Source organism: Filicampus tigris, chromosome 8 (assembly GCF_054856515.1).
Source record: "Filicampus tigris isolate MCC_2025a chromosome 8, RoL_Ftig_1.0, whole genome shotgun sequence".
NCBI lineage: Eukaryota > Metazoa > Chordata > Actinopteri > Syngnathiformes > Syngnathidae > Filicampus > Filicampus tigris.
This window is the reverse complement of record NC_141224.1, coordinates 752,601-763,727: the sequence shown is the minus strand read 5'-3', so window position 1 is coordinate 763,727 and position 11,127 is coordinate 752,601. Positions and strand designations below refer to the sequence as shown.

General features: G+C 45.2%; 1 protein-coding gene across 5 annotated transcripts; it reads right to left on the bottom strand.

The window, feature by feature from the left end:
- Positions 1-86: 86 nt before the first annotated feature.
- LOC147142864 (myelin-associated glycoprotein-like) lies at positions 87-10,240 on the bottom strand. Of its 5 annotated transcripts, none has more exons than XM_086037313.1 (11): positions 9,895-10,237; positions 9,115-9,356; positions 7,710-7,833; positions 6,601-6,909; positions 5,019-5,276; positions 3,562-3,822; positions 3,078-3,344; positions 2,516-2,818; positions 2,361-2,442; positions 1,958-2,030; positions 87-1,173 (listed from the first exon to the last, which is right to left on the bottom strand). In XM_086037313.1, the coding sequence occupies exons 1-11, from the start codon at positions 9,941-9,943 to the stop codon at positions 850-852; spliced, it is 2,292 nt and encodes a 763-aa protein (XP_085893439.1). In that variant the 5' UTR covers positions 9,944-10,237; the 3' UTR covers positions 87-849. The 5 variants fall into 5 exon arrangements, 4 of the variants coding, with proteins under 4 accessions (XP_085893439.1, XP_085893440.1, XP_085893442.1 ...); XR_015087759.1 differs by lacking the exon at positions 2,361-2,442 and adding an exon at positions 2,336-2,360 and having other exon boundaries at positions 1,133-1,173; positions 2,457-2,818; positions 9,895-10,239; XM_086037314.1 differs by lacking the exon at positions 5,019-5,276 and having other exon boundaries at positions 9,895-10,240.
- Between the last annotated feature and the right edge of the window lie 887 nt (positions 10,241-11,127).

Below are 11,127 nucleotides of genomic sequence, written 5' to 3'. Positions count from 1 at the left end.
GGAGGACAACGTTTGCTCTAAAATGCATGGCTTCTACATGTCGGGTACTACAAAGTTTCAACACCGTAAAACTATGCAACATGACATCACTTTTTATCCACATGAGTTTTATTCAAATGGAATCTTTTTGTAAGCCTGTATACTGACAGTTCAAAAGTAAACGCCGCTGTTTTTTCAATTGAAACTTTTTCATTCATCAGTTTTTCATCAATTGAATGTTTGGAACAGATCTGGATAAACGGAAAGAACTAAAAATGAGGGATTTTTTTCTTTCCAAACAGACCTTTACCAACATTTACCTAGCAACACCTTTCCATGGTTGTATTTAAAAAATGTCTTTGTTTTCAATTCTGCACCATTAAAAATAATCAAGTGTTTATTAAAAATGCAAATAACAGGATAAGAGCAAAAAATGATACTTGGTGTTGCACTTTCTATCTTACCTTACATTTGATTTAAAAGTGATGCTCTCAAAACAATAAACAGATAAATAAACAAGTGAAACAAAAAAAAAAGTTTGTATCTTTTTATCACATTTTCATAGTAATACAAAAACAAAACTTAAATGCATATCTTTGTGATGATCGAACGTAATCTGGAATCTCTGCAATCCGCTTTTTTTAATTGAAGCGACGGCTGTAGTTTTTCGAATGTACATCTTTGGCCGTGATTATTGATGTGCGTTTTTGTGTTCTCTGTTGCTCCTGCTCTCAATATGTTTGTGCGTTTGGATTATTTCCAAGTGTGTTTAAAGACCTTTTAAAATGTACTTTTAGCAAGGGTGACCTGGAAGGTAAAAGCGGCGCAGTAGTTCAGTGACGTGTGCGTGCTGAGAACAACCGATGGCTTTCAGTCTTTGGAGGCCGCGGCCTCTTCCTGCGCAGGTGGGGCGTCCGCCACCTTGTTTTCCCCTTCCTCCTCTTCCTCCTCATCTTCCCGCTCCTCTGGCGGCCGCGGTTGCGGCTCCTCGCCTTTGTCGCCGGGGGCGGCGCGCAGTCGTATCTCGGCATACTCCGCCGTGACGGAGGAGAGTCCTCGTATCTGGCCGTGTTGGCGCGCCTCCAGTTGGACCACGTTGACGCGGGCGTAGTGCAGCTGCTCGTCGTCCGGCGCCTCCTCCTTGGCCGAGTGCCGCTCATTTGCGTAAATGGCGTTGACGTGGGAAGTGTTGCTCTGAAAGCACACAAGGGGGGGGGGGATCGGCAAGTGGAGGCAGAGCATTACGTGGGAACGGACGATTGGACGCCACGCTGGCTGTAGTGTGGTGGCTCCTCCCCCCCCCCCCCCAGATTGCGATTCAGAATCAATCGATCAAGCAATAACAAATTGCCACCATAAAGAAATTCTCCAGGAACAAACAATTGAAGAAAATAAAAAAATGCCTTTGACATAAAATCAGCAATCTTGTTTGCGGTATCAAAATGGATTTCATTGTATTTTTGGCATTTCATAACTACAAGTGAAAATAAGGTCAGGGATTTCTTTTTCATTTCTAAGAATGTTTTAGTTCTTTGGTTTGGTTCAATTGAATCATATTGTTGCATTTATATTTCTTTTAGAATTACTTTTTGAATGATCCGTGTTTGTGTTTTATCACATTTGTTTTTACGTTTTCACCGTTTTTATGTGGCTTTGTGTTTTGGGATGTCAGCGCTTTTGGTGGTATTTTATTGTCTTTTGTTATTCCATGTTATTTCCTTTATTTTTGTTCACTTTGGGGGATTATTATCTTCTCTTGCCTTTTGAATTATTTTGCCGGCATCAAGTGTATACCTTGCTTGTCAAAGCACCCTCCCCCCCCAAAAAGACAAAAAACCAGCATGTTTGTTGATCTTAATATTAACATCGCATCAAGAGCGTAAGCCATTTTCAGTACTTTGGACTGGTCAATAATTAGTACGACTGACGTACGTAGCCACATGGGGACTGACCAATGGTGACGATTTCTTGAACTGACCTCATTGGTGACCAAAAGGTCGTCGGCATTGTCTGCTCGTCCGTTGCCGCGCGGGAAGGCGCCTTTGGTTTTCCTGCCCGACAAACACAACAAAAAACATGAAAACCCTCTTGGAAAATGTTGTTTTCTCTGTTGTAACGGGGCTTATTGCCAATAACTGGTAACGCAAGGTTTGGAAAAGCGGGTTTTCCTCCCATTTGAATGCCCACTGGACTCGGAGAGTACGACCCTCCCCCAGTTTTTCAATGAAAAAATGCATGAATACAATTACACGCGAACATGCTTTTTAAATTCAACTAAATTGAACACGTACTGTACGAACGTGTGTGATTTCTGTTTTAGGCACGTTGAAATAACCGTTTGAAAATCTTTACTGACCTTATCGCGTCACCTGTGCGCTCACCTGCAAATGAACAAGAGCAGCAGCAGACTCAAGATCAGCAAGGTTATGACTCCCACAGCAGACGCGACCACAACCGGTACATCTAAAAAGGCCCACCCGAGATGAGTGATGCTCGCGGGCCACAGCGCTCCGAATCCAATGTGAATCAAAGTCACCTGTCCGAGCGGCTGGGGCGGACGCGTTGAAGGCCAAACTGTCAAATCCAAACCGGTTGAAGCTGAAGCAAATGAGCGAGGACGCCAACTGTTCGCCGTCCCGGCGCCGCAGGACGATGGCGCTCCTCCGGGTGGTGCCGTCGAGCGCCTCCTCCGAGATGGGTCGCCGGTCCGAGTGATTGACGAGCGCCCCGGCCAATGTCCAGTGGAGGGAGGGCGGCGGGTTGGCCTGGCTGTCACAGGTGCACCGCGTGTGGGCTGACGCGTCCTGGCAGCGGGAGGATGCCAGGATCTCGGGGGCGACTGAAGACGGTAAATGGCAGATTTTTTCCCCTTTTGTTTTCTTGTTTGTTTCGGTTTTCCTGGAAAGACGTGCCTACCAAATTCCATGTTGCTAACTTAGCTAGCTTGAGTGGCTGAATTCCAAACAAGAAATGAAAAGCGCCAAGGCCGGTACCGTGCCAAATTAGCTGCTAACAAACGGAAGGTGTTCGAGACGGCCACAAACCAAGAGAGATGGACTTCCGACTTCCCCGTTTTACGAAGGCAGCTTGTTACTCACATGCGACGTCGAGGGCGATGGGCGGCGCCGACTGGGCCCCGTGGACGTTGAGATTTTCACAATAAAAGGTGTCCCGTGACCGCTTTGTGACGTTGAAGCTAATTTCCTGTCCCGAGCCCATCGGCGTCCTCTCGCCGGCGTTGACTCGGTACCAGGTGACGTTGGCGGCCGGCGGGTTGGCGGCGCCGGCGCACCTTAAAGTCACGGTGCTGCCGTCGGGTAACAAGCCGGCCGGCGACACCGACACCGACGTGTTCTTGGGAGGATCTGAAAGGCAACAGCGGGCCTAGCTGTTAGCGCCGCCAAGTGGCTTGGAAGGCTCGCCAAGCGTGACATCTTTGCGGGGCAAATGAAGCAAAACATAGACTTGGCACTCAAAGAGCTGCGCGCACGTTGGCGCTCACGCATGTGGACAGTAGGCCGGTGCGCCGTTCGCTCGCGTCCGCTGGCTCATTGGTGACGTACGTCCGACCGACCGACTTACATTGAACGTCCAGCTCAACGGTCGCAGACGTTTCCTCCCCCAGCAGGTTCTTGGCCTTGCAGCGGTAGAGGCCGCTGTGTCCGGGCCGGGCGGCGTCCAGGGTCAGGAGGTCCCCGAGCACCAGGTCCTCGCCGCCGTTTATGGACCAGCTGTAGTTGTACACGGGCGGTTTGGCTCGGCTCTGGCACAGGAGGATTACCGGGGTGCCCTCCAGAACGGCACCGAGCGGCTCCGAGGTCACCGTGGTGTCCTTGGGAGGGACTGTTGACACGGCGGCAAAAAACAAAAAAAGGCTGACGACTATTACCGCCACCGAGGCCTTTCCAAGAAATAGCGGCCGATTATAACTTGTGCGTGCGTTCCTTCGCATGTTAACATTTGAGCTAATCTCCTTTAAAATGGTACCCGACCACAGGGCGCAGTGTAAAAATCCTTATCAATCCACTCAGTTGTTTGTTTAATGTTGGCATCATAGTTGTCAACGCGGCCGCACCCCTTTTGAGCTGCACGCCTACGGTGACGCCTACGGTGACGCCTACGGTGACGCCTACGGTCACGCCTACGGTGACTGAATTTCTTTAGGCGGAATCATCTTGGCAATTGCAGCTTTCTTTGTTTGTCCGACGTAAATCTAAAAGAAAAAAAACGGCGCGCCCGCCCAAAGCTCTCCCGCGTCCCCTCTTAGGGCCGCAAAACGAATAGCTAATGCTACTTCTTAATGAATATGCACTGCAATAAGCGCGAGCAGAGCTGGGCATTCCCTCGATGCGACGGAACGGTCCGTCTACGACGGATCGGCCCGTTTTGCTGACAGTTAAAAAAAAGTTTGAAAATAGATGGGCAAAGCATAGTCGGAGGCCCGTGTTTTGAATCCGTCTTTCGTCTGCAGTCGGCCTTTAGTCTAATTTTCGCGGCGAGGCTTCCATGGCCGCGGCGCAAGGACCAATAGTGAGTTGTCCTTGCTTGGGGGACGGATATGAGTGAGGGAGCGGGCTGTGAACGGGCCTCCGTGGCGCAGAGAGTCGTTGCGACTCCCTCTTTCTGTTCCAATATGGGCCAGCGGGGAGAGTTGCTCTTGAAGCTTGCGGTGGGAATCGCCGAGCGAAGCCCGTTTAAAATGACAGGCGGATTGACTTTTAGGCGGGTACTATTCGCCCCCGGAAAAAAGGCCGAGGCGACGCTCAATATCTTGTAAAATGCCCAGCTGTGCACTTTGCTATGCGTGTTAGCATTTGTAGCTTGTCAGTTGTTAGCGGGGTTTGAGATACTCTCTTTCATCAAATGTCTTCCCGGAACACATTTGAAGCAAAATGTTCACGAAAGGCTGGTATGGCGGGGTACAAGTGTTGTCGGAGAACTCCTGTTGTTTCCAATTAGCATCGGCTTTATTTCTCACATGTAAAAGCCGAACATAGCAACGGTTGCCTTCCGTGGCCGTTTCCTCACACGGGACTCACATTGAACGTCAACGGTGACGACGGAGGAATTTTGCTGTCCGTACGCGTTGCGCACCCTGCAGTGAAAGCTGGGCGCGTCTTCGGTGACGGTGACCGAGAGTCGCTTCCTCGTCCCCACCGGCGTCACCTGGCCGCCGTCCACCAGGTACCAGGCGTAGGCGCTCGCTGCGGGGTTGGCGATGGTGTTGCAGGTCAGCGTGAGCGCCGCGCCCGCCGTCACGGGGCCCGAGTAGCTCACCGACGTGTTCCGAGGACCATCTGAACGCAACAAACGCACACTCTCGACTACTTGTGCTCCCACGCCAGGAATATACGTGAACGCGGACGCGTCACACATCCGTACTTCTTCTTTCGCATCTTTCAGCCAACTTTCACTTTTACTGCACTACGTTTTTGACAACCGCCACGATTGACGGGAACAAAGTTAGTTTCTGTTGAGATACTTGCGCTCTTGCCCAAGTATCACTCCCGGGTACTTTAGACAAGATTGAGTCAATGACATTGTTGCGCACTCAGAGCAGTTTGGATGGATGGAGACTTTTTAATGAAGCAATATACGCTACGCAACTTCCTTCTGTTCCACTTCATCATTCACTACATTTTCTGCACACGTGTCACCACATTCGTGCGTGCGCACTTGCACGCACGCTTTAAGTGCAAGTGACATTGAAAGAAAATATTTGATCTTTTGAAAATAAGTTTGCGCAAGTAAAATGATCCACAACTGCATCAACCACACAGGAGACCAGGGAGTACTCTTCAAAAAAAAGAAATTAATAAATACATTTCTTTTGAAAATTTTATTTTGTTGTCATTGATTGTTCAATTGAATTGAATGACATTTTCCATTTTTATCCATTTATTTTAAAATATAATCAAATTGAATGAATATAATCTTGATGTTTTTTTAAATTGGTTGCATTATTTTTGTAATTTATTTTTTGGGTCACTTATTGTTCAATTGAATTGAATGACATTTTCCATTTTTATCCATTTATTTTAAAATATGATCAAATTGAATTAATATAATCTTGATGGGTTTTTATAATTGGTTGTATTATTTTTGTAATTTAATCTATTTGTAAAAAACATGTTGCATTCATTAACTATTTTGAACACTAAATAAAATATTTTGAAAATGTAATTTGTTCAAATGGAATATCATTTTAGACATTTTTCAATTTTCATCTATTGATATGAAAATAATATGAAATAAATGTAATGATTTTTTACATTACTTTTGAATTACTTTGTATTCATTTTATTTTTGTAAATTGATTATGTCATTTTGATACGTCCCAATTATTTGTTATTCATTTAATGTATCTGTAAAATGTTACTGAATTTTTTACAGATGTTTTAGAAAACGAAAATGAACTCGTATTATTATTATTATGATTATTTTTGACTGAATTTAATTTTAGACCCCAAGTAAATCCCACTTACCCCAAAACAAGGAGCGCTTGGTGTTGAAATTGTGTTGAATTATTTTGGTTGTATTATGCAATGATAATTTTTTTTGCTATTATGATTTCAATAATATGAAACGGTGTTATTGGTATTGAAAACAATAACAACTCACGCAAAACTTCAAGCGTCAAGCTGCGTTCTGTGAACAGCTCCGTGCGCCCCGCTTGCCTCTTGTAGACGGCCTTGCAGGTCACCTTCAGTCTGTTGTGTCGGTAAGTAGCGTTGAAATTCATGAGTGCGCTAACCCTGGCCGCTTCTTGCGCCTCCAGCGCCGACTCGGCGACGGCACCCAGCTGCGGCGTCCACGTCAGGAGCGGCGGCAGCGTCGGGCAAGGAGCCGGCGCCCAGCACTCCAGAGCCATCGCGGTACCCTCCTCAACCTCAACCTTGCCGGGGGCGATAGTGGGCTGCGGCGCCGAGTCTGCAACGTCACACGAGAAGAAGAGCAAGGAGGCTAACTTGACTTCTGGCCGCGAAGTGTGCAGAACAATCTCATCTAACTTGAAACCCCCAACCAACCAAAATTGAAACTCTAAACCTGACTTGAAAGCAAACCATAGCCCAGGCTTAAAATCCTGACCGGTCTTGAAACACAATCTTTTTATATCAGCGTATCCACGACTCAGCCTTGAAAACCCTGATTTAAGACCCAACCCTCGCCTCACACCCTAAGCGTTGCTTGAAACCCTATTGTGACAGTGTAACCCTAGTTTGAAGTCATTGTCTGAAATCCTAGCCTAGGTTTAAAACCCCGATATAAAATCATGAAGTCAGGTGTCAGACCCTAATGTGAACGCCGAACCTTGGCTTAAACCCCCAAATGTTAAACGCTAACCATGACTTGAAAGCACACTTTGAAACCCTACCCCTAGGTTGAAATCCTAAAGCAGGCTTGAAACGCTAATGTCAAGCAATGAACCAGGCTTGAAACCATACTTTGAAACTGAAACCCTAATCCAGACTTGAAACCGGAATTTCAAACGAACATAAACTTCAAACCCTAATGTGAAATCCCAATTTGGTACCCTAACCCAATTTAAGACCCTAATGTGAAACACTAATCCTGACTTGACGCCATCATTTGAAACTGTCACACTAGTTTTGGAACCTTAATTTAGGATTGGAAGCCCGATGTAAAATCCTAACCATGGCTTCAGTGGAACCCAAACGCACAACAACACACTCACTAACCCTGACTTGAAAGCCTACTTTGCAACCGACCTTTAATGTCCACAAAGACGCTCTGGTGAAAGTTGAACCTGAGTCCGTTGCCACAGTCCAGCCGGAAGTAATAATAGTCGTCGTATACCGCCATGTCCTCAAGGATGGTGCTGCAGTCCTTTTCCTGACACGGGACCAGACAAAAAACATGGGAAGACATTGAAGGAACTTCTTGTAGGCTTTAAATGTGAGCATAAACATAAACGATACTCACCTGCTTGTGACCTCATCTGTTTCAATAAAATCACCCAAATGACAGGTAATGTGATAAATGCTGTATTCAAAGCTACACGGGTTACTCCCCGCACCCATTTTCATCAAAGTGCCCTCGGTCGGGCTCGCATTGCGAACGTCAAGTGAGCAAGCCTCGAAAACGGGTACACCGTCCGAGACATTCGCTAACGTTCATGTCAATGACATTAATGCCAGCAAAACGTAATGTGTACAGCTAACTTCAGAATCTAACATTGAAAGAAATTGACATTGCAAGCTAATGTAGAAGCTAACGTTTGATAAGTTAACTGCGGTCTTATTTACCGGTTGCTCCAACATTCGAATTTCAGAATCTAACGCAGAACGCTAACGTTAAAAGCTAATGATTAAGCTCATTGCATATTTGGAAGCAAATATTGAATGGTAACAACGTATGATAAGATTAAAGTGAAGTTGAAATCTAACATCAGCATCTATCATTGGAAGCTTTTGATTCAAGCTAATGCTAAAGGTCACGCTGGAAGGCAACTTTAGATTCTACGGTTGGTTAAATTCAACGCTGAAGCTAACGTCAGAAACGACCGTTGCTTTTCCATAGTGCTAACTTCCAAAGCGAACAGTAAAAGTTAACGTTGCAAGCAAACGATGAAGCTATCTTCGCAGGTGATGTTGGAAGCTCGCTTTGTAGTCTAACATTGGAGGCACGTTGGAAGCTAGTTGGAAGGTAATGTTAACGATAACTTAAGGCTGAATTCGGAAGCCACCGTTAAAGGCCAAATGGAGGCTATTAGTGGAAGGAAGCTAAAACGAAAACGAGATTATGATAGGCCATCATTGGAAGCTAGCATTAGCGGCGACGTCGGACGCTTCATTTGGCGAAAAACGAAAATCTCATTTCTCATTTCAAAAATGCAATTTCAATATTTTTGAGCTTTTTTCTCAAACGTTGCTAGACTCATTTAACAAGTGTAATTGGGCATCTTAGTGATGAAGTGCTGGCTCCGCCAGTGAAAACTTGCCTTTTCTCTCTTTACAGGTGCAAACTTTTTGTTTTTTCCACACTATGCGCTAGTACAGCAGTGGTAGCCCTGGTTGACATGGTAACAAAATCTGAACTCGCCATTGGCCCCGCACCGTAGCAGAGGAGGCTATTTTTTTTTATCCTATGTTCATATATGACATGAATTCTTACTTGCAAGTTCCCGGTAAGGTTTCCCTGCAGGAGGCCCAGTAAGGCGCTCTCCTCCCTCGTGCGGCTCGAGTCGAACACGTGCGTCCTGTAATAGCCGCGCATCCAAATGGCGGCGCAGGTGCTGTCCAAAAATGTCTCCCAATACGGAGGCAGCGTGAACCTGCAGGGAATACGAACGCACGAGCCACTCACGCCCTGCAAGGATGACGGCAACATAGTCGCCCATTCCTGACACAGGCTGCCTGGAAAAAATATACATGGCGTCCATTTAAACATTTAAATATATACATATACATATATATATACATTTAAATGTTCAAATGAAACCAAAAAAATATTATACAGTACGTGATTATAATGCACTTTTCATTTTCATACAAGACTTCAATTCATACAGCATTTTTTTTTTTTTTTTTTTTTTATGAATTTCATGTATAATGTGCTTTTCCTTTAACGGCATCCAAGAAAAAAAGCTGAATTGTCATCTCTGATGCACTCTTAGGAATTTAGGAAATGAAAGAATTCAAGTAAAACAACAATAAAAATGAATTATTGGTTGTCTTTTCAATGTATCTGAAAGTTGACTAGCGCTAAAGGAAAATATATATATATATATATATATATATATATATATATATATATATACATATATATATATATATATATATATATATATATATATATATGTATATATATATACATACGTATATATATATACATACATAACCGAAAAAAAAAAAGCTCAGGAAAAGAAAAACATTTGAATATTCAAGGACTCACCTTCAAGCAGACCACAAAGTAGAAAAAGCTTCACAGCAATGTGTGTCATTTTGCTTTTTCTGTCCTCATTGATGCGCAACAAAAAAAAAAATCTTGCGGAAATGGATTTTTTAAAAAAGGATCATTTCAAGAAAAAAAGCAAACATTCATTTTGCCTTAACCTGGAGCCGATGGCGACGCTTGATCTGATGACGTCTTTCAATTCAACTGCTTGCTGTCACCAAATGTGTGTGCGCGCACAGTTGTAAGGAAGAAAATGGACCTTCAAATCCTAATTGGAGCTCGTCTCATTAGAATCGCATACACAGAAAATGTCCCGGAAACCACCGTCCAACGTTTCTTTGCTTTCAAAAGGAAGTCTTGAGCTGGAAGGGACTTTTGATTGTTTGATTTTTGTGTGACTAAAGCAGGAAATTGCTTTTGAGGTCAGAAAGGTTTCGACAGCGATTTAGAAAGATGTTCTGTAAACCGACCGAAAGCGCTTTCGCAACCGCAGAAAGAAGAGAACACGGATTGAATGGGTACAAGCAGTGCTCGTTTTTCCGCTTCGTTAAACCAGAAGTGGTTAGGAAAAGTCTACACACCCCTGTTTCACATGCCATATTTGGGGGATGTAAAGAACTAGACCACGTTCAAAATGATTTCCAAACTTTTCATGCAGTTTCATTCCAGTCATTGCGAGAGGGGAAATCAAACTAAAGAGTCACGTGAGCGTGTGGTTGCGCAAACGAGCAAGGTGGGCCCTCATTGGTGAAAAAAAAACCCACCATGTGTAGTAAGGCCTTTGTAAAAACAAATTTGTACAAATTCTGAGTAAATTGTTTTTTTGTTTTAATCGGGGACAGCGCCTCCGGTCCGTCCCCGGAGGGTGTGCTCCAATTACAGAGGGATCACACTCCTCAGCCTCCCCGGCAAGGTCTATTCAGGGGTGCTGGAGAGGAGGGTCCGTCGGAAGGTCGAATCCCGGACTCAGGAGGAGCAATGTGGTTTTCGTCCCGGCCGTGGAACGGTGGATCAGCTCTACACCCTCAGCAGGGTCCTCGAGGGTGCACGGGAGTTGGCCCAACCAGTCTACGTGTGTTTTGTGGACTCGGAGAAGGCGTTCGACCTCGGGGAGTTCTGCGGGGGGTGCTTCGGGGGTACGGGGTACCGAGCCCCCTGACAAGGGCTGTCCGGTCCCCGTACCACCCACGTCAGAGTTTGGTCCGCATTGCCGGCAGTAAGTCGGATTCG

Coding starts and splice junctions, on each gene's coding strand:
- LOC147142864 (XM_086037313.1), bottom strand. CDS start 9,943: ATGACACACATTGCTGTGAAGCTTTTTCTACTTTGTGGTCTGCTTGAA. Junction 3,345..3,561: donor CGTTGAGCTGGACGTTCAAT/GTAAGTCGGTCG, acceptor GTTGCCTTTCAG/ATCCTCCCAAGAACACGTCG. Junction 2,031..2,360: donor CTGCTCTTGTTCATTTGCAG/GTGAGCGCACAG, acceptor TTTGTCGGGCAG/GAAAACCAAAGGCGCCTTCC.